At 41.7% G+C, this 26,774-nt stretch overlaps 1 protein-coding gene and 1 long non-coding RNA gene across 5 annotated transcripts in view; one reads left to right on the plus strand and one right to left on the minus strand.

Annotated features, from left to right (window-relative positions):
• Positions 1 to 8,662, plus strand: part of LOC147343058 (uncharacterized) — a 69,668-nt gene extending 61,006 nt beyond the window's left edge. For both annotated transcript variants that reach the window (XR_015156917.1, XR_015156916.1), the window contains 2 exons: positions 6,106 to 6,276; positions 7,598 to 8,662. This is a non-coding gene — a long non-coding RNA (uncharacterized LOC147343058). The remainder of the gene's footprint in view (positions 1 to 6,105; positions 6,277 to 7,597) is intronic.
• ARID5B (AT-rich interaction domain 5B) overlaps positions 2,551 to 26,774 on the minus strand; it is a 192,343-nt gene continuing 168,119 nt past the window's right edge. For all 3 annotated transcript variants that reach the window (XM_086382291.1, XM_086382290.1, XM_086382292.1), the window contains 2 exons: positions 11,831 to 12,029; positions 2,551 to 8,578 (listed from right to left, as the gene is read on the minus strand). In XM_086382291.1, the coding sequence (XP_086238417.1) occupies positions 6,434 to 8,578; positions 11,831 to 12,029 (2,344 nt within the window). In that variant the 3' untranslated portion in view covers positions 2,551 to 6,433. The remainder of the gene's footprint in view (positions 8,579 to 11,830; positions 12,030 to 26,774) is intronic.

A 26,774-nucleotide genomic window follows, 5' to 3' on the forward strand; every position in this document is an offset into this window, starting at 1 on the left:
AGTGAAAAATAGTGTTAAATCTATAGTCACCCCCCCCCCCCATGGATTAACAAAGTTTTGCCCAGAAGAGATAGTGTTGCCTGCTTTAAGTCTATATTAAAATTTATTTGCAGATTTTATCCCATCTCTAATTGTGTCTGTATTAATACATGCTCACTGGCCAATTGTACTTTCTAGGGCTGTGCTGTTATAGTACCTACTAGCCACATGTGGCTATTTAAATTTAAGTGAATAAAAGTAGAATTATAGAATCAGTTCCTCCATCACACTGAGCACATTTCAAGAGTTCAACCACTTTGGCTAGTAGTTATAGTATTGGAAAGCTCTGAATTATAGAATATTTCTGCCATCCTAAGAAGTACCATAGGACAGCTATGCCCTAGAGAAAGTTTCAACAATAATAAAGTAGTAGTTATTCTTGTGTGAATGCCTCAGGGAGTGGATTACCTTGTCCTTATAAGGCTGGGAATGCCTACGGTTATAGCTATAATGATTAAAATTGTTTGTTTGTTTAAACAGGTTAAACAAATGCTTTGGAATGTTATATTAGGCATTAGCTGGAGATTCCAAAATTCAGGAATTCTCTATTCATGGACCCAAGTTGGTGTCATTTACTCTCTAGTTCAACATTCAAAGCTATACTTTTTTTTTTGCATTATTTCTGGCCAGCGGTCACCTCTCACCCCACTCCAACCTCCTGCCACTGATGTACTTGTTGATGTAAATAATGACCTATTTCCTGGTCACTATCAGCCCTAAAACATTTGTCAACTTTGGCCACTTTCCTAGAAAAAATCATTGGACAGTTTTATTATTTTTGCACCATGAATGACATCTTTAGTAAAAGCACCCTCCTTCCCAACAGTGTTAGCCAGGCCTGGTAAAAATAGGTAACTTATCATGATGTTTCCTGTTGTATATGATTCAAGTATCTGAGCTTAGGTTGCTGAATGTATCATAGATGGAAGAACATTCTTTTGATATACTCCTAACAATTCATATAATATGGTGAAATATAGATGAATTGGAATGACAGTGAGGAGACCATGGGGCTGAGGCTTCTTTTTATGTATGGCATGTTTGGGTTAACAGAGGGATAAGGGCCCTAAGTCCTGCTGTAAGTCCTGCTGGTGTAAGAGAGGTGGGTAGGGTCCTCCAGGTAGTCAACCATGATAAAAGAAAGGGTCCTAGATCTTTTATCAAAAATGTATTCTTGGCTTTTCTCCTAGACTTGTGATATCATGCGTGTTAGCAGTTTAGTCTATCCTATCTGTTCAAAGTCCACCTTGACTAGATGGTACAGGTTGTAAACTAAGACCATCACCAAAGTCTGTCCACCCTGTCCCCTGGGACCCATTAAGAAGGGAGCACACAGCATGCAACTTTTTCAATCTGACACTTCAACTAATAATAAGCTGAGCAAAACCAGGGGAAAGCTTGGCAGCAGAGGACTCAGGGGGTGAGAGGAGAGAAGTCTTTGTCCATCATCACTAGACATCAGAAAATGCCATTTTCCTGGTTTTTCAACCCCAAGTATCCATCAGTTGCTCCATTTAATCCATCATCAAGGCTGTCCTTCCCTCCTTCCAAGTACCTCTGAAATGTATCCAACCTTCCTCCATTCTACCAACCCAATTGAAATGACCACCATCTTGGATTAGATTGCTCTGCATTCACACAGTACCAGAGAGTGGCATTGAAAAAGACAAATCTGAATGTATCACCTCTCCATGTAAACTTATTGTTCAGTATCAAGACCAAATGCTCAACCTGGTCTCTTAGGACCTATCTGGCTGACTCCTGCTGTACTTTGTAACCTCACCTCAACTTCATTCCTTATTATTCTACTTCTGTCACACAGGCTTTTTTGATTCCTATAATAAGTTTAACTTGTTCCTGACTCTGGGCCTTTGTACATGTGGTACCTGGTGCTTGGAGAACTCTTCTCCTAATTCCCTCTCATCTCAACTCATACTCATCCTTCATGTATCAGTTTAGTAATCACACTCCTCTCCCTTGGAACTAGGTCAGCTTGAGGTTTTATATTTATGTGGGTGACTATTTGATTAACTCTCTTTCCCATTAGTCTTATAAGCTCCAGAGATGGTATAGTTTATCTTCTACTCAAAATTGTAATCCCAGCTCCTAATAAATATGCCTGGAAGTTGAGACATGAATCAGTCTTTGTTGACCAAGTAAGTAAATTGTCGTTTTTGTTACTTGCCAGGAGAGAAGCGTGGTATATAGAAGAAGCTGTCGATTTAAGAGCCCTGAGTTCATATCCCAGCTCTGCCAATTTGTTAGCTAGACGATCTTGGGCAAGTTGATTTACCAGTCTAAGCTTCAGTCTTTGCATCAGTAAAATGGGCAGAACCATATTTACATGAGGGTGTGAAGGGTAAAGATACTGTATGCCAATTGGGCACCCAGTAGGTTCTCCACAGACAGACATCATCGTTATTATTCTATTTGGAGACAGCCTGAAGGAAAGTACTCTGGTGGAGGCCACAGGGCACTCAGGAGGAAGTTGACAGATTACACCCAAAAGGAAACAGATAGTAACATTTTTTATTAAATATTACAGTGGATCAAAAAGTACAAAATATCTCTTGCCTGCTATGTGATTGGGAAACTATTGGCACGTAATACAGTATCAAAAGCAGTAATAAGTACAATTTGGAAAACATACAAAATTGAGTGTTTATAGTTGGCTCAGCATTTTTCTGGTAGTGTTTAAACTAATGCAAAGGTCACTCAATAACCTCTCCATTGGGAACCTATATAATATCACTGGGCCATGTTGCTATATACAAATAATCACCTTACAGAGCATAGAGGTTACATAGCTGGAATCACCAAAAGTATACAATATTTACAACACAGGAAAGTTTAAAAAAGTATAAACAGCCAAGAGATTATGCTGCTATTCTTCAGACATATTTCAACCATGGGGAGACAAGCAGAATATCAAATACATCAACAGCCAACACTGGAATTTAAGTGCTCAAGATAATCATTGCAATGGTGTGGGTCTCACCAGGGCAAACTTGTTCCCATTTTTCTTAAAAATTGGGACAAGGATAAAACTAGACCAGATGGGACTTGGCTGACCACCACCAAATGTGACTTTGTGGGACAACAAGTGAAGAGAAATAAAAGTTCTCTTTGAAGGCACACTACATAAAATATTTTTGTGGGATCACCTTGAAATTTCCATCAGACACACCAACACAGTGAAATACAGTACTTGAGAATTCATGCACCAGGTCAGAAAGTTGTAAAGTCAATGTCGAGTTTTAACAAACTCTTCTGTATATGCCCTGATAAACAAGTGAACTTAAGAGCCTCTAGCTAGTAAATAAATAAGTCAGTCCTGTGGCAAATATTACAAGTTCCAATCACTTACTAGGAGAATACTTAATTCTGAAACTTGGTTGGGCTGGTTTTTTTTTTTTTTTTCTTTAATGTTGAGTTGCCAAAAGCTAAACCAGAAGTTGCATGGAAAGGTTTTTAAAAAGTATTATTTAGAATCTCCAAATCTCCAGTAAATCACGGTCTTAGTGCATTTTGAATTGCAACATTTCTTGGAAGCCGCACTTAGTAAATAGATTTATGACTCCACTGCCAATTAGATTCCACAGTTTCCTTTACAGAACTACCAATAACAATGGTTTGATTGCACAAAGGCTTGTGCAACGCCATTCAATAATAAGGCCCCTTGAGCTCAAACAATGCAAACAAAGCCCTATTTAAGACTTTTTAAAATGTAGTTCTCGGCCAATGAAGAATTCAATGGTCTTTTTGAAAGATTTCCAAGATCTCTGTTCAGAGTTTTAAAACAAATAACACACTGCTTCTGTTGGGAATGTATACCCTCCTCTCTCTCTACTTGTCCTGATGTTTTGCCGAGGGTATGAGCTTCCTCAGACAGAAACAGTGAGTCTCCTCTCGGAAGAGATGAGAAAAACAAAAGCTGGACTATGTTAACATTGTTTGAAAATGGTGTGATCAAATTCCAACATGATGAAACCAGACTGAAATCATTGCAGCGGGGAAAACAAATGCCCCCCCTTCAGAACAGATAGGTGCGCTCCACAGGGGACACAGGCCCCGGTTTTGAGAAACAAACTCATAGACACCATGTAGGATCTAGTCCGTGTCAGCCGCAGAAACACTGGCGTTTCCCCTTCTTCCGTGTCCTCTGATTCTGTGACCATTCAGTCTAGTGCAACTTTCTTATATATGTTCCAGCCAGCATTTTGCCAGCTGCAATTGAGATTATTTTCCCCCACTCTATCTTGTGCAATAGCAGGATAATCTGCATTCACACATTTATAATCTAAATTCTACTAGTCTATCTATGGTTCTATTAAATATATATATATGTATATATTATTCCACAGGAAGGTAAATAATTAATTGAAGCAAATGGAACTCTTAACACTAGATCTCTACATTCTTTTGTTTCCACCTTTGGATATTAAGTATGTTACATTGAATATTTGGCTTCGTATCATAGAGACATTTCAATACAAATGCACAGCATGCATGGCTTGGTTTAAGAGCCACAGTTTCATTGTTTACCAGTTTTGATTATGTTTCAGTCGAGTTACCTATTTAGAAGTTGAAAATTATCATCAATTTTCATAGAATTAAATATCTCAGAGGTAAAAGACTTGGATAACTATGATTCTAATGTCTACCAGTCGTTTTGGGGCAGGGGAGGGTTGGCTGGGGAGTTCATCAAAGCAGTTTTAGCGGGGCTTGCGACCTGGAAGGAAAGTCCACTCTCTGTGTCGATAGACTTTTAACACACTTAGAAAAATGCATCCACCTTGATGTTACATCTTGTCAGCCTATAGGATAAAGTGGCAAGAATGACAATATACATTCTTTACATCTTCTGACTGCGTGAACAGCTTAACCATTTCTTTCCAACAGTAAAGAACATCATTCAGTGGACTGTATTGCCAGGTGGTTAAAAAATGGCACAAAAACTGTGTGTGCACACACACGAATCTCACACCCCGTAACCCAAGGAGGATGGCTTGCTTGGGAAATGAGTAATCCAGTATGCCAGCTACCCCCAAAGATGTGGCCTGTGAGGTTCTTCTTGGGAATAGCAAGAAACCCACCTGATGAGGCAATGTGACAACCTATTACTGGACAGACTGTGGCCCAGGGCAGGTAGCTGGCACCTGGGCCTCCCACTACTCACTTTCTTCTGGATAGTCAAGCTCCATCCTCTTCCCAACCCCCTTTCCCAGACTGTTCAAAGGGATCTTTGCCAACACCAATGTAAATCATTTTGGCTTCTGTTCTAATTTCTGAAATTCCTAAAATATCTGTGCAGCCCACAAATATGTCCTCTAGACTCTTGTTATTCAGCAGCTTGCTGCCAGTGAGGTTTTTGTTTTTATGATTCCTCTGGTATGTAGGACAGTTTCACAGCCTAGATAAGGTAAGTACAATGCTCAATGTTTTCACATAACCCAATACTTCAAAGCAGAGCATTTGGCAGGGTAAGTAAGCAGTGTATAAGCTCTTTCAACTATGCCATTTATGAGGAACAAAATCCTTAAATTGCAGATTTGCAAAGGAACGTTCTTTGCACTGTCGTGTGCTCAACGGTTTCTTTTTTCATTTGTTCCACTAGAATCAGTTGCTTCAATTTGTAAACAATAACATTACCACCCAAAGCTGCTCAAAATAAGATGTGGAAAAATTACAAACACACATCAACTGGGACAGTCAGTCTTTAAAACAAAATAAACGACCTGCAAATAAAAGCGATACTGTTTAATTAAAAAAAGAAAAAAAAAAAAAAAGGACAAGAAACCGGGAGAAAAATAGGGACTACCTGTATATAAATTAGGTGAGCAAACAGTGATATGGGTAGTTTTAAGAAGCAAATATATACAGTCAGTTTAACAGTGTTTACTTCTCTGGATTGTTTAATAGTGTCAAAATGAAAGATCTATTGAAGTTTTACTATACATTGCATTGATTGAACCTTGGAGAGTTTTATGAAGAGGGGGCATCCCTTGGCATGTTTGCCAGTCTTCCTTGCCCCGTCCTCTGAAATGTCTACCCTTTTTTGCCCAGATTGTTTCCTGACCATCAGAACTCAGATGGAGTCGTCTAAGTTCTTCTGGATACACGTGAATCCCTTCACAAGACCCCCGTGCAAAGTGAACCATCTAGGGTGCCAGGGCCTCTGTGTCGGAAGGGGTCAAGATTGACCAGCCAAGGCCGGAGTCATCCCAGAAATACCAGGTATGCTCACTTCCCCTCCGGGCCCCTTAGGCCAGGACTGATCTCACCCCCAGATTAGAAGAAATACTGACTTCTAATTCTCCAAGCCATCACCCCAGGCGCAGGAGCGAAGCACTGTTAACCATGTCGCCATTTGGGATGCTGGGCAGGGCCGGGCTTACAGTTTCGTACTGGGGTGTACGGATGACAGCTGAGAAGATGGGAAGGCAGCTTGAGGATTTATAGCAGCTAGAGGGTAAATGCTGTTGTGCAAAAGGTCCCCATATGAACTTCCTACGGGTGTGGCTGCAGCCAGGTGTCTGTATAGCTGCTGAGAATTTGTCGGCGATGTAAAAATTCCTCTTTGCATCACAAGCGAGTGGAAAGCAAGGGGCTGCATGAGTGGAGAGAGCACAGCCTGGTTTTTCAAGTACTGCAGAGAATGAGAGTACCCAGCCGGGAGCCTGGAGTTGAGGCCCGAGCTACACAGGCTCCCGGAATACAAACCTGGGAAGATGGGGGAGGAGAGGGGCAGCTTGTGGCCTTCCGAGGTGCCCCCAGAGTGCCCACTGTGTGCGGCCTTGCTGCCTTCGCTCTCCTGCTCCGAGGCCTTCTCCTTCCCAGAGACCTCCTTGGCGGGGTCCAGAGGAGACACGGCCCGGGCCTTTTTCCCAGCGATTACAAGGTCCAAATCCTCCAGGCTGCGCTTGATGGGCCGCGCTGCGCCAATGTTCTGAGGACTCATTTTCCGGTGGAGGATGGGGTGGACCATGCTGTCCATCTTCCTGAAATTCTCCAGTCTCACAGGGTGAGGCTTTCCCGACCTGGAAAGCGCTTCAGGGTATTTTTTAGGGGCTGACATGGTCATAGGCGATACCCGACAGGCCTTGGGGTGACAGTCTCGACTCTGGCTATTTATGACCTGGAACTGGGAGGCGCCCTTGCTCTCCTGGGGTCCAGGCGCTGAGTGGGCCAGGCCCAGGGCCTTGCCGGTGGGTTTGTGGGGGTTCTTGGGAAGGCTCAGATCCGTTGGCTGATCATCTGTGGGGGCTTCCACTGCAGCCGCCTTTTTGTCTTGCAGATGTAGAGACGCCAGATAATTCACGTGGAGCTTCTCTTGGTGTTTGTGGGAAGGAAAAGAACTGTTTTCCGTTTCCCTGTACATGTCCCTGCAGGGGTACTTGGATGTCTGTTCATTGTGCAGATGGTGTTCGGTATGCCTATAGAGGCTGTGGAGGTGGGGAGATGAGTAGAAATCGGCCAGGAAGCTAGGCATGTGGGAGTGGGGAAGCGCCCTTTTCTCTAACAGTTTCTCCTTGCCCTCCTGTATTTCTTGCTTTAGGACATAGGAGTCGGCCAGGGGGCTAAGGTGATGCTTGGAGAAGCTGAAGCGGTGGGGCTCCGATCGACTTAGTTTGTCATGCTTAAAAATGTCACTGATGCCCTTCCTCTCCTCTGAGGGCTTGCTACGGAAACTCTGGACGTGCTGGATCACCGATGGCCGGTTGACTGCCATGTGGTCAGTGCTTTGGCCATGATGGGCCTGGGACAAACTCGAGCACCGGTCCTCCCTCGCAATCACTTTCTTTTTGCTGATCAAAGGGGGTGGGGAGCCATAAGGGTAGCTGCTGGAGAGGCTGGCTCCGCTGACCTGGGACAAAAGTTTTTTCTTGGCCAGCGGGGACATGATGCCTGGGTTCCCCCTTGAGTAAAGCAGCGGGGTGTAATTAAGTCCATGGTTCTCATTCATGGGCCCAGTCAAGTCTTTGTCTTTGAACATGTCAAACGACTGGACCACAAGGACCTTCGGGGTCTGCTTGAGTGCATTGTGGATGTCGTCACTGCCCAGCTGGTCCACCTTCACGGTGCAGTTGGCAATGTAATCCGCCATCGCAGGGAGCTTGTCATCCTCCACCTCACTCTGGTTTGCCAGTGGGGGCTGCGTGGTGGAGAAGCCAGGGAAGGATGCTTCTTGGAGCTCATTTTCAGGGCTCTCTGTAAAACAGCAGGGCTTGGGTTCTTTTGAGTCCACGAGAGCACTGGGAGAGGTAAGGGACTGTTTGCCAGTGCCGGGAGTCGGGGCCAGAGGGGCACTCGCCAGTGGAGGGGCAGGCCCCTTCTCTCCTGCCTCCTCTGCCACCTTCTCACTGTTGGCACCTTGATCTGTTTCACTGTCCTTTTCTGGGTCTCCTTGGGACACCAAGGGCCTTGCTGCAAAATCCTGGTACCCTTCCAATTTTTTCTTTGTGTCTGCTATTGGGAGAGGCTCAGTGATGCTTTTCTGGTTTACAGTCTCTTGTTCCTTCTCTTGCTCTGACGAAACCTGGTAAGATATTGCAAAAGATGGTCAGAAGGAAGCCAAATGCATTGACACTTTATGCTATGAAATAAAATGTTACACACAGCAGATTTCTGAAAACAGGCTTGTCAGTCAGCTCATCGAGTTTCTATAAAGCTTTATTACTCCCCAATCATGGCTCTAAACAAAGAAATCTAAATTACAGAAAGCATTAGGAGAAATATGCATATTCACTTCAGTCCCTTAAGAGATACCTATCAAAACAGCACAGTGTTACATACTGCTGGTGTACAATCATATCACTCCTTCTTGATTCTAATATACAGTTTAATTCTGAGGTTGTCTTGTTGTCAAATCAGTCAATTATCCAAATGGGTTTTAAATTACATGTTGTGCTTTATGACACTTTGGAGAAAGATTTTTTTTTTTAAGCATCTTACAAAATCCAACCCCATGTCAACAAGCGACAAACTTACTATAATCGCTTGTTTTTCTTTAGGAGACCAAGTATCGTCCTAATGTGTTAAATTTTATGGTGCATAAAATTAGTGATGCTTAAGTGTTTATTTTATACCCAGAGCCAGATGACATGCAGGTAAGACTAAAATACTGAAAAATTATACAGATGCAAAATCAGCCCGTCTACCCAAGGGATAGGACTCAGTCCTTCTAGGCTACAGCAAACTCCATGTCCATTAAAGCTGAAAATGAAGTTGTCAGAATTCAAGCAGTGAGTGCCACCACAAATACAGCTTTTTTGTTCATTGAAATACATTGTAGTCAATGAGATGGATGCTCTTTATGTGTCCCCGTTGACAGAAGTTGTGGGCACAATTCGACCCATTCATTGCATTGTGTAGCTCTGCAAACTTTGACCTTAGAAGGTCACCTTAACTTTCCATCTGGGACCCAGCTGACTGGCAAGTTCTTTCAAAACTTCTGTTATTCTGCCCTGACATGTGTGTGGGGGAGAACAGTCACAAAACAGTTGTATCAAGCTGGTGTTTTTTCTCTCCCTCCATCTTATTCATGAATGTTTTTCTTCTTTGTTGTTAAGTGGTGGACACTTCTTTCCTTTAGCATTTTGGGGCAAGACTGAGGATGCTGGTGGAGGGATGCATAGGAACAAAAGTTTTAAGGAATCATACCCATTTCATAGAGATTTCTCCTTAAATCCACTTCAAGATATCCCTATTTTCTAAGGATGCTTATCATCTTTTCCTTTTTGCTATTTGTACTAATAGCTGCCTTTTCCAGTACAAATATCATTATTTGTTCTACATTAACAATCATCATTGGTCTCTGGAGCTTATATATTACATGAAAATACAGAAAAATGAGAATGGTAAGGGGAAGAGGCAAATTGGATTTAAAAGTGATTCTTATGGGGCTGTGGGGGATTCTCAGTCCCACTGATATTTATGTGACCGAGGCTTTGAGTTGCATGAAATTCTAGTTTTTGGTATAGAAAGTCTTTGAAAGCTAGGCAGAAAAAAAGTTAAGGACCCTTTTTCTAGGATGGCATTTTATGATTTGTCTTGGTATGTTAAATGGTACCTTCCCCCACAAAGCTTGAAATCCGATTACTTGAAGATAGTGGGTCTGACTAGAAGTGCTTTTTATTCCACTGAGTTCACTGCTTCACATTGAAAACATCAAAAATAAAAAAAACAATGACAATAAAAACAATAAAATTCAAACTCCAAAACACAGTCAATGAAAAGAAATATACTCGCTCAATAACAGGAGTCTGTGTAGGAGATGAGAGGCGCAATTCTTACCGTTGGGTCAACCTTGGAGAGGGTGTGGGATTCCAAGTAGTTTAGGTACCCTGATCATAATGACCTTGGTCACTTAGATACTCATAGTTCCTGAGAGAACCTGTTGGGGCCTATAGGAAACAGGGAGTCTGAAGGCTTTCAGGGTTTCTGTGGCCCACAGGGCATCAGGCTTGACTCTTGACAATGGTCTTTCCCCAGCTGATGGGCTCAGGGCATGGCTGAGGATTCCTCCCTCAACTCACAAATCTTCATGCCCAGAGTGGAGCCATTCAAAGGTCACCTGGCCTCTGGGTCCTCAGTTTGTCCTCTTGTGCTTTGGCAATGCTGTGCATATGGTATCTAATAGAACTCACTGATCCCAAGCCCTGTAATAAATCAGCAAGCCAACAAGATCAAGGAAGAATGGAATGTCAGCCTTAACTTGGAATTTCCTTGCTTTTGGCCATTTATATTGCAAGCTTGCAGATGTTTAGAAACCTCTGCCTCATTTCCTTTCCTCCCTTTTAATTATTAGAGTTTAAAATAATTATGAAAGAAAAAAACAAATTTCTCTTCTTGGTATTAATATCTTCTTACACAGGAGTCAGTTGGTTAAGTTAATTTCTAGTTAGGAGATTGAGGTGTGTGTTGTGTGTTTTAGGCCAATGTTTAATTAGGGAGTCTCTTACGTGTTCATTATAAACCTGATTTTTAGGGGGTGTTTAATATCAGGACCAAAATTCCCTCAGGGGTTGAATCTCAGAACATGCTGTCTCCAAATGTGGCTGCTAAGTTTTGTTGTTTTTTTTTTTTTAATGGGCAGCACAGTTTTTTATTATTCATGTTGAAACAGAGCCCAGATCAGCCCCCATGACTGGCTGGACACTGACAGTAATGGCTTCTACCAAAGGGCTGCTGGGGGCTGTGGGTAGCTGGGACTTATTTTAAAAGGTTCAGAAACTACCTGTTAACAAGAGAGATAATCATGGTTTCAGAGGAACCACTTCAAAATTCCCCTATAAATAATATGTACTTAAGATGTTTCTAAATTGGTCTCAACCCAAGGCTGTTGCACAGAGGTCAGTTACAAGAGGCAAACAAGCCTCTGAAGTTTCCCAAACAGTTCTGCAGAGACACGGCGGATCCCACGGGTGAGTGTTTTAAAGTCACACCCACTCCTCAGACAGACTGGCTGTGAAAGGGCACATTTTTCACATCAGAGTCCCTTGGCTTTCAGAGCAGAAGCTCTGACTCCTTCTGTCTTGAAGTCGGCCTCTGCACTCAGCTTTCTACACCATGTTTTTGCTTCCTTCCAGATCCTATTCCTGGCCTATCCCATTCAACACTCGCACTGCCCCAGAAGGCCCACTCCTGGGGGACCTGTGAAGTTCAGATGGTTAGGGTTCACAGCCTGATGTTGTCTTGGGCAGGGATGAGGCTTTGAGTGCAAGGTTCCAGGAGACCCCGAGGCAGGCCCCACCTCCCAGACAGACTTCTGTAGAGGAGCACAACTCACCTCTGATGCATCCTGGGGCTTTGGGGCATTCTCTTTTTCTTTCTTGCTCTTAGAGATTTCATGTTTGATGCGTTTGGCTCCTGATACTTTTGTCTTATTCTCGTTTTCCTGTGAATTGTTCTCCTGTTTTCGAGGTTTGATTGGAGGCAGGGGCTTATCTTCCTCTCCTTTAATAAACCTTTCATACGGCAGGATTAACCTGAAAGAGCATCAGAAGAGAGGATCAGCCAGGCTGGCAATGCCAGTAGCAATGTCGATGCTGTGGGGGTGCATGTTTTTTCTCAGTACAAGCAATTTATCAAGTGCCTTCATCTTTCCCGGTCAAAACCAGCACCTGGTAACTTATATACTTCTTTAAAAGACCTCTTTCTCATTTTGCAAATCTGTACACCAAGGATACAAGTGGACACATCCAAAAATCACATCATTATCACTGTCCATGGAACCTGGCCAAATTCCAATAGCAACATCACAATAACAGCAACTATAACAAAAGCTGCCATTCATTACCATTGTGCCCACAGCTCTTTACTGAGCACCGACTATGTGTCAGGCAGTGTTCTGGAAACCAAGATACAGCAGTGAACAAAACAGTAATAGTCAGAGCCCCTGAGGGTTACATTCTGCAAGGTAATGGCCTAGATACGTTATACAGGTTATTTCATGTAATATCCACAATGTGCAATGTCCCTGTGGAGTATTAGTATTACTGTTGTTATTCCTGTTTCAACAGATGAGGCAACTAAGGCCCAAAAAAGATAAAATAATTTGCCTGAGTTACCCTATCCAAAGTTTGTTTTCATTCATGTCAAAATGTAGACCAGACGCTTAAGATAAAGAGGTCACACGAGGCAAACACAGCCCAGTGGAGAGGCGGCTGTCTTAGCCAGAGCCCTGAGGTGGGAAGGGGGCTCCAGGACCAGGAGCTCTGTTTTGGGGTACCGAGTTAAAGAGGGCCCCAGAGAGAAAGAAGACAGAACATTCAAGCCACAAAAACCAGAGGGCTGAAAAATTCAAGCATTTTAATTATATAACTTTTAAAACAAAGTACATAAAATTGCTCTAAAAAGAGAAACATCAAACAGCTCTAGTTTTAATCTGTTTTCCCTTTGCGACATAGTGCTTGATCTGAAAGGGAAAAATAGCTGATGTAATTAAAAGGGATGGATTGCATTACAATCTCAGTTTCAACTTCAATGATTAAAGTTTTTATAATGCATTTGGTATGATTAATGACTCACTGTGGGATTAATACAAGACTCAGCCTTAAAAATATGAACTTTAATACAGCAAACATAATTTGTTTTAAATAAGACAAGTTGACTCAATGAAGAAAATGTACTTGGCTTATAAACAACATAAATCTGTTCAAATATGGGGAACCCTAATTATTTTTAAACGAAGACTCCCAGGCAAAACCTTCTTTGGTTTGAATATTTGTTAGCTATTCTGATATTGGTTTCTAACTATGCAATTTGGATCTTAACTACTTAAACATACACAACTGTTCAGGTTTGTGAGTACAAATGTGGGGATATTTGTGATCGTAATATTTCAGTCTTTAATAAAATACCAAGTAAATTATGGGAAAGTCAAATCCCAATTTACAGCACAGTAGACAAGAAATTCATTTACTGAGCATGCTCGGACAAGGTATGTGCAAGAAGGCGTGAATAATAGTTTCGAGCCCTGCATCTGGCAGTGGGCCAGCCATGAAGATCAACACAGCCCATGGGGAATAGTTATCTTCAGATCCCATTACAAACTGAGTTTAAACATGTTACAGCTGCTAAAACTGGAAACTGTTCTCTCTATGCAGACTTACTAAAATAATATGTGGCTGCCAAATACCTGCTTCCCACTGTAATATTACAGTTAATGTTTATATAATAAAAAGCATAACTAAGCAGAAGAAGAGAGGAAAAAGCAATCCTGTTCATACTTGAATGTATTCTGTCTCATCTGTGAAGTCCCCAACATTCCCCTAATTGCTTTTATCTGCATAGTTCTGCCAGCGACTTCATTCCCTTCAATAGTGGCAGGTTGGGGATTTTTGTCCAGGAGCAAAATGCATTGAATATTTTAAATTAGGAAGAATATGTTAAATTGACTTTAATGAAAACATATTTTTATTGTTAGGACAGATAGGTTTGTTTTACTTTTGTTTGGTTGCCATGGGAACCCAAGGAGCATTGAAGCCTGGGTATTTCAATGGTTATTGTTTGTTGGTACCACCCTCTCCCCTCCAGCTCCACTCCCTAATTGAGATGGTGACACCATGAGGGGCTCCCTTCAGCATTACCTGAGGGTGGGGAAGGAGAGGAGAGGAAGCAGAGACCAACAGAATAACGTGGCCGCTGCACCAAGAGTCGCCACACTCCCACGGGTCCTGAGAGTCCTGAGCCAACCCAGCTTTCTAGATGGGTGCTAGGGAGATTTTAATTTCCTTATACAGTGTTGCAAGTTGAAGAGGCAGGGCAACATTTCTATTTCATTTCTTTTCCCTTTCTTTTTTTTTTTTTTTTCTTCCCTTCACTCAACTTAGCAGCTGGCTGGACGGCAGCAATAAAAAATACATTTCACTTTGCTGGTCAAAGGCCTGAAGCCAGAAGCAGGAAATCTGGAATTAAATGTTTCTTGTATCTGGAAAGAGGCATGACTAAGGTAAAACTGAATCCAAACACAAACGCTGCTTGTTCAAGGCTTCCAGAGGGGGGGTGTGGGGGGGGGGGTGTGTGTGTGTGTATGTGTGTATAAAGGTCAATTGAGTGATTTTTTTTTTTCCTTTCTAAATCACTGAAAGATAATTATAGTGGCTCAGGGAATAAAAGCTCCCAAAATAAAACAAGAAAGGCAGCAGCTAAAAGGAAACAAGTAGAAATATGACCAGCTAAACCCTGAAGAACAGCTCATGGTCTCTCACCCAGCTCACAAACAATCGCTGTTAATATAGTGATTTCCGTTTGGTGCAATTTTCACTGAATGTTTTTTCAGTTACCCTGTCATGGTACAACACAATTACTCCACAGGATATGATCTTATCATCTGATTATTAGAAGTTTTTACAGCACAAGAGGACGAAAGCTAGTATAGGTTTCTAAACATTTAAATGTTTAACGTACGTGTGATACCATTAAAAACAGGGTGGCCAACATAAGGTCAACACTGCCCAACGCAGGAAACATTGTATTGTATAAAGAATTTAGTATAATGCAAAATGACTGTGCCTTGCGGAAGATTATTCCTTAAATATTTGTAGTACAACAAAGATTTAATCAGCTTCTAAACTGTACAGATAAAAGCAAAAATGCATTCAGCCCCCGAGAACTCATTACACAGGAGAAATATTTTCAATGGGCTGCAACTCTTAAGAATGTGGTTTGGGTTTTTGATGGGTAGAAGTAATAGGGAAGAGAAGCAATATATTCATTAGGAAATCCAGAGAGATTCCCCGCCCCGCCCCACCCCGCCCCCGATCTAATGTAGTCTGAGGATTGAAAGCTAGGCAGATAAATGGGCCTCTACTATTACCCAGATTTCACATTTCAGATTAGCAAAATGCTTATTTACGATGCCATTAATGGATCTGAAAAAGGTAAGCCACTATGTATTAAAAAATAACATTTTTCCATAGGCATAAGATTTGTAGCAGCATGAGATTTTATTTTTCCCTAGGAATAATACGAGAACAACATTTTCCACCCCAAAGCAGAAACAGTAGGGGAGCCTTTTGCTATCATGGAGATTCTTATTAAATTCAGTCGCTGTGAAAAGCAAGATTTTTTTCTTCTTTCTCCTTTTATTTTCCTTAAATAAAGATGACTTACAATCAACCCAAGTTAAAATTAACAAATCAATGGCATTATAACCTTGATTTATTAGCATCTGAGCCACTAAATTATCATCATACAAGAAATTGCTGGTTTGAAAAGATTTCGGCTTTGTTAAATCTCAAGTTAAATAATGGTGCTCAGTATACTGGGGTTTTAGATCTGCCTCATCTGATATTATGAAAAATTCAATACATTTCTCTACAGCAGAAGTCAAGGGTCAGCAAATCTATTACTGTAATGTAAGTAATCCGGCAACCTGCCAACTCTTTCTCCCTTTTATTATTATTTTTAAACACGAAGGCAGATAATTTTATATTTACAAATTCTGAAATCCTCCAGGGCCTTGCCTCTCTTTCTCAACAAAAAGCAGCAGCCTCACATTCAAGAAATGTATATCGCACATGTCCTCATCATTTGCATTTCATACAAAAGAAGCAAAGACCTTCATCTTTATTAAGCAACATTCCCCTCCCCTCCTCATAGGCAGAGGAAGAATACTGTCAGATCTCATCAGAATGAGTGACCACTAATGTCTCCTGTATTGATTAATGCTTGCATGGGATGACTGAACTTTGGGGCCAAAACATTTAGCAAACAGTGCTTAAGAGGAGAAATGAGAATCTATCTATTTATAGAGCTTTGAAAAATGATATTATAATAATGTCTGGGACTGATTCAGTCTGAAGAGTAGGAGAAGCAGCAAGTCTTTAGGGTTGCGTTTGAACCTCAGACTCACCCAAGTTACTTCATAGGCACTTTTCTGCTATCAGATCAGTCAAAAATCCCAGGCCTAGAGATCTACCAGTGCCCTTGGAGCAGAATATTTTAGGGGCAGAGGGAAAAATGTTGGTGTATGTATCAGGCCACAAATGCTACTACTGCTATACTAAAAAACTATAGTACATTTTTCCATGTCAGTAGAAAGGAAATGATACATTGGTTCCACTGGGCTTCAGACCTGATATGATCCCAAATGGAGTCATTATACCTTCAAGTTGACTCCAGGGCTGATAAATTCTAAGGTTTGGCCGGACATTTCCCTTCTCAGCCAGAAACTGAAAATACACAACTTTGCTGTGAAGTGTGGGAAGCAATCTTTCACCAAATATGGAGCCAAGAGAGGCATATTTATTCTTTTTCAAAGGTAAAGTACACAAACTTGTTAAGGTTGCAGGAAATACGGTAAGTTCTAATCTCACATTCTGTTCACCTCCAGCTCAAGGTGTCAGACCATCACTCTAAAAATGGAGAAAGAGCATTAGCTGGGGTGGGGGGAAGCTAGGTACCAAAACTACAGTCTAATACACAAATGAGCTCTGTCAAGGTGAGGAGAAGTCAGAATGTTTCCTCAGGGAACACACACTGGTTGAATATAATAGTAATCGGGCTGCTCTTTCCTGTCCTTTTATAAGCCAAGCTCCATCTAAGACAAATGTGGGCTCTGGATGAAGATCTCTACCCTTTTACAGTGTGAGTTTCAGTGGAGCAGAAAAAACTGGTGTGCAGTGTGTGAGGAGCAAAGTGTCAGTAACAGAGAGAGATGAGAAAGAGGACTTCGGTGTCACCTTCCAACAGATGAAGATGTGAACTCAGAGCTTTCAACAGCAAACCATGGAAGGAGGTGCCATGCTCACAGGTAGGCCATGGAGAACAAGTCAATGGCAGGACCCACCTTAGCAAAGAAAACGGTGGGAGAACACGACATAGGTTCTGTGTCAGAGACTTAGGTTAAGCCACGAACTACCAAGGGTAGACTGTCCCGAGTTCTTTACAGAGGAAGGAGGTATAAAGAGCATCGTTTATGTTCTGCCCTAAGACACCAAAAAGGTATGCAGCCCCTTATTATTAACAACGAAACATGGCCACTTGTCTTCAGAGGAATCACTTCCTTAAGAGAATGATTAGTTTACCAGGGGCTTCATTTCTTACTCAGGGGGAAGCTAAAGATGAAGACCTTTTGAAGACACTGACAGTCTCCATTTGCCCCCTGGAAGTGGCAGGAGGGGTGTTTCTTAGGCCCATTGATGACTCTGAAACCTTCCAATAGTCGTGGAGTGACTGTGAACCTAACTAAGCAATGAAAGGAAAGACGTGTTGGGATCCATCAAGTCGGTGGCTTGACTCTCATGAAGGAGGGTCAGTGTGCAGAGGAAGGTCCAGGATGACAGGTCCCTGAACTGAAGTTATGTGGGCTGTGGGGGTAGGGGATGAGGTCAGAGGGTGGGGAAAGAAACTTCTGGTTGTCTTACATATTGATTAGGCATTACAGTATTAATAGCAGCTGAGTCATGTATTAAGTTCCTAATAACACCAGGCACTTTGTATACCTTATCATCAATTTGTTGAGGAGGAAACGGAGGTTAAGTGTGAAATAACTATTAAAGGACTAGTGAAAAGCATATAGCTATTGTGTGCCAAAGTTTGAGTTCAAATACGATCTGCCTCTCTGACCTGTCTTCATCTCAGCAAGGTAGCTGTATATCTTCAGAAATTATCTGAGAAGCACCAACACTGGGAAAATACCGAAATGATCACTCCTGGGTTAAGGGAAGTCCAAGCTCCTAAGGCAGAATCAGGGTGAGCACCCTCCTTTTCTCAGAGCCAGCAGACCTACAGAATACACACATGGCCATTCCACCGGCCATTCCACCAAGGGTCACGGCGGTCCCACAGGAGCAGCCCTATGGCTGCAGCACTGGCCACACTGCTCCTCGTACCCGTACGCCAGGATAACCACGCCACGACTCTCCGAAAGGTGGTAACCCTGGATGTATCCAGCACAACCTGATGTTAGACGGTAAGAGAAACGCGAGAATCACATCTCCCACGAACCCCAGCCTGCAGCACTTAGCTCTTACCCTGTCTGAGGCTCCCATGGCCTCCCCAGCTAGACTCAGTGCTCCTCGTGCTTTACTCCTGCAGTGCCTCCTTGCCTCTTCTACGAGGGTCTAGACTGGCGTTAGTCAGTCCCATAGCTTCCCAGGGAAGACCACACTGAAGAAAGTTGACATGGATTTAAGAAAGGCTGACTTTACATCCCAGGGATTAAAATATGTGCTCACAACAGAGGGCATGGATGGTAAATAGCAACCCAGGCTTCCACAATGCCCCAGCAAAGGTGGTAACAATTCTTAATTCAAAAACAATGACCGACTCAGAATCAAGTTGGATGGATCTGTTTCAAGGGCAGATGAACATTATTTCAAGAATAACAGACAAATAACACTACAGTATTTTCAACATGATGTGCACCACCTCTCCCCATGAAAGCAGGCAGTGTCCATCCGTAAAAGCAGATAAACAACTATTGCACTGAATTCCCATGTAAGTGAGATACCACAGGTTCCAGACTTCTGAAATGTTCAACAATCTCCCAAACATGTATCATTTTGATCCAACTTTGTAATAACTTGTACGAAAACAAAATGTTCCAAGAGGTTTTCAGTGGAAGAGTTAAGGATATATTTTAATGGTAAACAATTACATTCTTCTGTCATCTGATACTTTTTTTCCCCTTTCTTTTTTGGAAACATGCTTTCTGAATTTTCAATAGTGCCTTTGTGAAGGCATCTGTTACTCACATAATTGAAAAGATGTTTGTGCAGTGGCATGCTTGAGAATACAGTTATTTAATCTTAATGATAAAGCCCCGAGGACAGAAAATCATAAGTAGAAACCTCTTGTTATTTATCAAAAAGAAAAAGGGCTAAGACACCTAATCTATTCTCAAATTTAAATTCATGCTTGATGAAAACTATCAATAAAACCTGGAATCTGCAAAGTTTCTTAAATACTACAGTGAGGTTCAAAGGGGGTTGGGTGGGGGGAGTAGCAAGAAAATAAAAAGACAATAAAGGAACTTGACAAAGAAGAAACTGCTGTTTGGCAAGCCTTTTTTGGGTCAAACAAAGAACTTGCTGTAGTTCGTAGCATGACATACACACTTGATTAGTTTGTGCCTGAGGGTGTTTTTACACTCAACAGTGTAAACTCCAACTTCTAATAATTACAACTTGCATTTAGAGGCAAATTTAAGAATTTTTAAATAGAGATTTTTCAAAGGCTGTTGTTTATTCATTTTTTAAAAAACAGAAACCAGTTTTTCTACTCCAGGCCCTGGCTACGGTTTTGTTTTCCTTTTTAAAAGTTTCTTGAAAAATCCAGGCATTGGAAAGTTATCAGAGCATTTTAGGCATGTTGAGTGATACAGAGAGAGGCTCTAATTATGAAATTACCTGACCATCCTTTGGGGAGAAATTCTTTACTGATGAGAAGCTGCTCCAGGCATAAGGGCTTACATCCAGCCAATTCAGGTCCCTTATAAGAACAAGCCTGAGGGGGTATCATTGGAAAAGCAACAGCAATATCTCAACGCTGTGTCTTATAACAATTTGGGGGGATTGCTGGTTGCCGATAAAGGGTCTTCTGTGGGTGTGGGGAAAAGGGAGGTGAATGTCTGAGTGGCAGTGTTACAGAAGTGTTACCAACAGAGTGCCCCTAGGCCAGAGCCCCCATCACCAAGACAGTGTTTACAAAGAAGATGCCAAGTCCGAGACTGGCTGACCCTACATGGATGAGGATGGCGCACGCTCTCCCCACTGGACCTCAAGGCAAAAGAGACTGAACGGACGCTGAGAGGATAAACTGTAAGACCTGCCTTTGGTGCATCCAGCTTGGAAATTCAGCCTTAGAACTCTACTGACAGCCCCTTCCAGCACCTCATTCCCTACTTCTTTGTACACATATCCTAGAGGAAACTGTCCTTTTTGTTTGGATTTAATTCATTCAACCCCTAATTCTTGATATGTTCATGATGCTATACTGGGTGCACTGGTAAGTCTCAAGGAAGGTCTCAAGGAAAGCTAATACCACTTGGTCCTTGCCCTCAAATATAGTTTCTTTATTGTTTTTGAGTTCTACAACTGAATTATTTTAAGCAGTATATAGTGATCTACCTTAGATTCTAACCTAATCACTTTAAGATCCAGTTTATAAATTGGCACAGCCACTATGGAGAACAGTATGGAGGTTCCTAAAAAGACTACAAATAGAGCTACCATATGATCCAGCAATCCCACTCCTGGGCATACACCCAGAAGAAATCATATTTGAAAAGATACACGCACCCCAGTGCTCACTGCAGCACTATTTACAGCAGCTAAGACATGGAAGCAACCTAAATGTCCATCAACTGAGGAATGCATAAAGATGTACATACACACAATGGGATATGAGCCATAAAAAAGGATAAAATAATATTTTTTGCAACAACATGCATAAACCTAGAGATTATCATACATAGACCTAGAGATTATCATACTGAGTTAAGTCAGAGAACAACAAAAATCTTATGATATTAAATGTGGAACTTATTTTTTTACATGATGCAAATGTACTTATTTGCAAAACAGAAACAGACCTATAGGTACCAAAACAACTTATGGTTACCAAAGTGGAAACGTGGTGGGGAGGGATAAATCAAGGGCTTGGGATTAACATATACACACACTATTATATAAAGAATAATCAACAAGAACCTACTGTATAGCACAGGAAACTCAATGTTCTGAGATAACCTAAACGAGAAAAAGAATGAATATGTGTATTTTTATAACTGAATTGCTCTGCTGTTTACCTGAAACCAACACAGCACTGCAAATCAACTATCAAGTACAAGTACTTCGCTCAGTCGTGTCCGACTCTTTGAGACCCAGTGGACTGTAGCCCGCCAGGCTCCTCTGTCCATGGGATTCTCCAGGCAAGAATACTGGAGTGGGTTACCCCTTCTCCAGGGGATCTTCCCGACCCAGGAATCGAACCCGGGTCTCCTGCAATGGAGGCAGGTGCTTTAATCTCCGAGCCACCAGGGAAGCCCAAAACTATAAACTATAAATCAACTATACTTCAATACAAAAAAAAATTCAGTTCAAATTCTAGATTCCCCTGAAAGACTTTGTTCATTTCTTTTGGAAATTCTCTTCTTTCTTTGATCTCTATCACTTTGTGACTCAGCTGGTAAAGAATCTGCCTGCAATTCGGGAACACTGGGTTTGAACCCTGGGTTGGGAAGATCCCCTGGAGAAGGGAAAGGCTACCCACTCCAGTATTCTGGCCTGGAGAATTCCACAGACTGTAAAGTCCGTGGGGTCGCAAAGAGTCAGACACGACTGAGCGACTTTCACTGAACTTATTTGTATCTATTACAACTTACTTACATAAGGTTTTTATAGCCTTAAGTATTTAACTCTTTTTCATGTATGTATGGACTAGAAGTTCGATCATATGATAAGTAAGCCAAAGGTCACAGCACCTCCCAGTTCTAATGAGATGCCATACTGAGAGTTCTGAGGCTGAGCCTGGGTTCTTGGGGAGCATCATGTTCCCTTAACAGTCTCTTCCATGAATGTGGTAGCATGGGCACCTCCTCATTGTTTGCACCCCAATCTTGGTAGATGTTCAAAAAAACACCAATTGGCTCTTGAGGGCAGGAGCAAAGGAAAAAGACAGTCAATCAAATGGTAAATCTATCCCACCCAAGAAAAAGAAACTGGCCAATAGGAGAGGGCTTCTTACCAATTTCAAAAGTCACCTTAGGCACTGTTGATAGACTGACACTGCCCTCATCCCAAGAAATACTATATGCAACATCTGGAACAGCTTTGGATCTTCTGAGTGACACGAATGGGAGGCATTTACATGGGAGCAAGCCAAGCTGGTGAAAGCCCATAAACTGTGCTCTGAGGCTTGGATGAATGGAACAGGAAAACGTGACGTCAGAGGAGCTTTGCCAAGCGTATGAAGACCCATCACCGAGAAAATGGAGCATGTGGAATAAGTCAGCCCCAGAAGGTAAGGTAGAGTCGATGGGAAGCCACAGGTGTCTTGCTCAGTTTGAAGGCGAGGGTACAGATGAAGGGTGCCTTCCTTGCCCTCCCACTGAGGGCGTCTGAGCAGAGACTGGATGAGCTCAGTGCCAGCAGTCATTCAGTCCCTGCGGAACAGGGCAGCCCGCAGGCTACACTGCGCCTACAGGTGTGTTTAGTTTACATAAAATATTTTCAGAAATATTACAGCCAATATTTGTAAGTTGGGTGATTTCACATAAAAATTATCTCCAAGACATGGAAGGTCTGGAAGCACTGAGACTGCATCCTCCCAAGGCAGCGAGTGTCGGCTGATCCCACCAGGCCTCCCTGGCTGGGCTGTGCGTACCCGTTTCCTGCTGCCCAGCCTGGGCTGCCTGTGCTCACCATGCTACCTGCCCCCATCAACACGTGAGCTTGTGACCACGGATGTGGAGCGTTGCTGCTCCAGGGACCCTGGATTTCCTATTTCTGACTGACATATTTGTAAAATACCATAGAAAAGAACTGGATCTTCCTTGTAGCTCAGACAGTGAAGAATCTGCCTGCAATGCAGGAGACCTGGGTTCCATCCCTGGGTTGGGAAGATCTCCTGGAAAAGGGAATGGCAACCCACTCCAGTATTCTTGCGTGGAGAATCGCATGGATAGAGGAGCCTGGCGAGCCACAGTCCATGGGGTCGCAAAGAGTTGGACATGACTGAGCGACTAACACTTTAGAAAAGAATTAGCAGGAAACGAAAATTTTAAAAGACATACAACATGCATAGCCTCATTTTTAAAAAAATTAGACACACACAAAATTATGCTGGTAAATTGCTCTGTAAGTGTCTCAATGCTTATTCATTGCTGCCCTGTTCACAGGAGAACCTCACTTGAGTAACACTGTCTAGAGGATTGCTAGAGGCTGCCTCAGATCTGTGCAGCCTGCCTGTGGCCTTCGGAACTGCGTACTGATTAACTTCAAGGGCATCAAAATGAGCAAGAACATCCCACATCTTGTCCTAGACATGAAGAGAACTGTAACTCCCCTTCCCTTGGCTTTTTCCCACAATATTACTAGCTGAGTTCCTTAGAACCTGATGTATTTTTGGCATTTTACCTTAAAACACATTTCTTAACTCAAAATGTGAACCTCCCACGCCCTGGGTTCCACCTTCTGAGAGAAAAAGGCCAAAGCCGCAGCTCACTGTCACTTGGGCTCTGGCCAAATGCATGGGGCTTGGGTGCAGCTCATAATCCCCCCACCCCTCCAACAAGTAACTGCAAAGGAAGCCAGCGGCATGATAGTCTCACCCAAGGAATGCTTATGGGCAAAGCAAAAGGGTAGAGTTGGAAATTGGGCATTACGTATGCAAGAAGATGAGGCATAATTGTTCATTTCCCCCACAAATACATTTGTTTATGATTTTGATTTTCTAAGTACTCAGAAAAGCACATCATAAAGTACTTCTGTCTTAATGCTCCTTTTAAAATCCCTAGTAACAGCTTCATGTGCTCCATAGAAACAGACCATGTAATTTATTCAGGAAAATTAAAACCAGTAATCTGGTATTCTGTGTAAAGACTTTTCCCCCCGTGCATGTGCTTAAAAAACATTAAAAGAAAAAGAAAACAAATCTGCATGTGAAAACAGCCTTTAAAATGAATTACTACGCCAGAAAATCAAGCTAAGAGAACTCTGTTAAGGTAACTATTTTCCTTTCTTGTTGCCTTACTGATAAAAGAAACTGATTTGGGGCATCTTAAATAAAGAGTTGGACAAGAAAGAAAATGTTCCGCCTAGAAGTGTCTTGCACTGGAGGAGGTGGGTATTTTTCTTTGCACTGTAATCTGCAGTAACTTTATCTATAAATCCTGAACAAGAAGTGTCTAGAATAACCACACTTCATAAGCTTTGCTGAGTTGAGATATCTACACGGCAAGTCTTTCGATGGGGAAACATTAATGCTTTTTATATTAGTGATCATCTGTAACACGAGCAATTAAGTACAATACTAATGGACTGTGGCCAGGAACCTGTTACTAATATTAAAAACTGACAGAGATGAATAGGTTTGGAAGCAAAACCAGGCTGACAAAGACATTTTTATGAAGTGCTTGGACCTATTTGATTTAAACCAATCAGAGGCAAGTTTTGGACAAGTCAGGCCTTCAGCGACAATGATGCATTCACAGGCATCGTACCATTTCTGCTATGCCTTAAATAAAAACACTGATTCTTTTCAGCAACCTGCACTTTCATTATTACACTCATTAATAAACCAAAAGTGTCCAACTAATATACAAGCAACATTTACTGAGGAACCAGCTACTTTTTTCTTGTTGAAAAAAGAAAACATTTACTGGAAACATGAACCACACTGCATGAAAAATAAATCGGTGGATAATGCATAGTAATCACTCACTGCTTCTCCATCTTCTAGGAAAGCAAAGTTGGTGGTAGGGAAATAGGAGGAGGAGCTCGTCTCTGTATTAGAGTGAAAATGAGAGCCCAAGTAAACGGGCAGCAGAGCACGAACTCCAATCAGATGTTAAGGGCATCTCCAGGCTAGATGTTTGCTCACAAAATCCTGACCCTTTACAACTCCTTGAGCTTTCTTGAATACGATGGCCTTTCCCCAACCTTGTCATTTCTGTCCTAATTGTATGAGCACAGCCTATAACTAGCAAGAATGAATGAAATCTGCCAGCATCACCCAACACAGTTGTAGCCAAGAGCTTCAGCCTTTTCTTTGACCTAAGCATAAATGGTTCAGGTTCCGGGACAGATCTCGGTATACTCTTCCCTTCTTTGGCAGAAACATCAAAGAGAAGACATGTAGAGCAGCAATTCCCAGACATTTCTCTCCACCACAAAACACAGGAGTATGGATGATTCCTTTGAGAACATAGTTCATATGAGTGAGAGTGGCATTATGGGAAGCACAGTCTGATTAAAACAAAAAAACACAAACCTACCAAAATTTGCAGATGATTGACTTAAAGTATTATAAATGATTAATTATTCATGACATCCCTTATAGTGACCACAACAATGCAAAACTTAGATGGTAGAAAGGAAATGCCTACTATAAAACTCTTTGAGGAGAACATAGGCAGAACACACTTTGACATAAATCACAGCAATATCTTTTCAGATCCACCTCCTAGAGTAATGAAAATAAAAACAAAGATAAACAAACAGGACCTAATTAAACTTAAAAGCTTTTGTACAGCAAAAGAAACCATAAACAAAACAGAAAAGACAACCCACTGAATGGGAGAAAATATTTGCAAATGAAGTGACTGACAAGGGATGAATGTCCAAAATATATAAATAGCTCATGCAGCTCTATATGAAAATAATAACCCAATCAAAAAAAAGTGCAGAAGATCTAAGTAGACATTTCTCCAAAGAAGACATAAAGATGGCCAAAAGGCATATGAAAAGATACGCAACACCACTTATTATTAGAGAAATGCAAATCAAAACTACAGTGAGGTATACCAGTCAGAATGCCATCATCAAAAAAGTCTACAAACAACAATACTGGAGAGAGTTAGGAGAAAAGGGGCCTCTCCCACCTGTTGGTGGAAATGTAAATTGGTCCAGTCACTGCAGACAATGGTATGGAGGTTCCTTTAAAAACTAAGAATTACCATATGATCTAGTAATCCCACTCCTGGGCATGTATCTGGAGAAAACCATAATTTGAAAAGATACATGCACCCCCAATGTTCACTGCAGCACTGTTACAATAGTCAAGACATGGAAGCTACCTAAATGTCTATCCACAGAGGAATGGATAAAGAAAATGTGGTACATACGTACAATGGAATATTACTCAGCCATAGAAAGACTGAAATAATAGCATTTGCAGCAACATGAATGGACCTAGAGATTACCAAACTCAGTGAATCAGAAAAAGACATATCACTTATGAATAGAATGTTTTAAAAATTGTATGAATGAACTTACAAAACAGACACATTTCAAAAACAAACATGGTTCCAAAGGGAACTGTGGGAGAAGGGATAAATTAGGAGTTTGGGATTAAATTATACATACTACTATATATAAAACAGATAATCAAAAGGACCTACTGTATGGCATAAGGAACTCTACTCAATATTCTGTAGTAACCTATATGGGAAAAGAATCTGAAAAAGAATGGACATACGTGTATGTTTAACTGAATCACTTAGCTGTACCCCAGGAACTAACAACTTTGTAATCAACTATACTCCAATATAAAATAAAAATTAA

The sequence above is a fragment of the Bos grunniens genome, chromosome 28 (assembly GCF_055505025.1).
Source record: "Bos grunniens cultivar Pamir isolate PY7600 chromosome 28, Bosgru_T2T1.0, whole genome shotgun sequence".
NCBI lineage: Eukaryota > Metazoa > Chordata > Mammalia > Artiodactyla > Bovidae > Bos > Bos grunniens.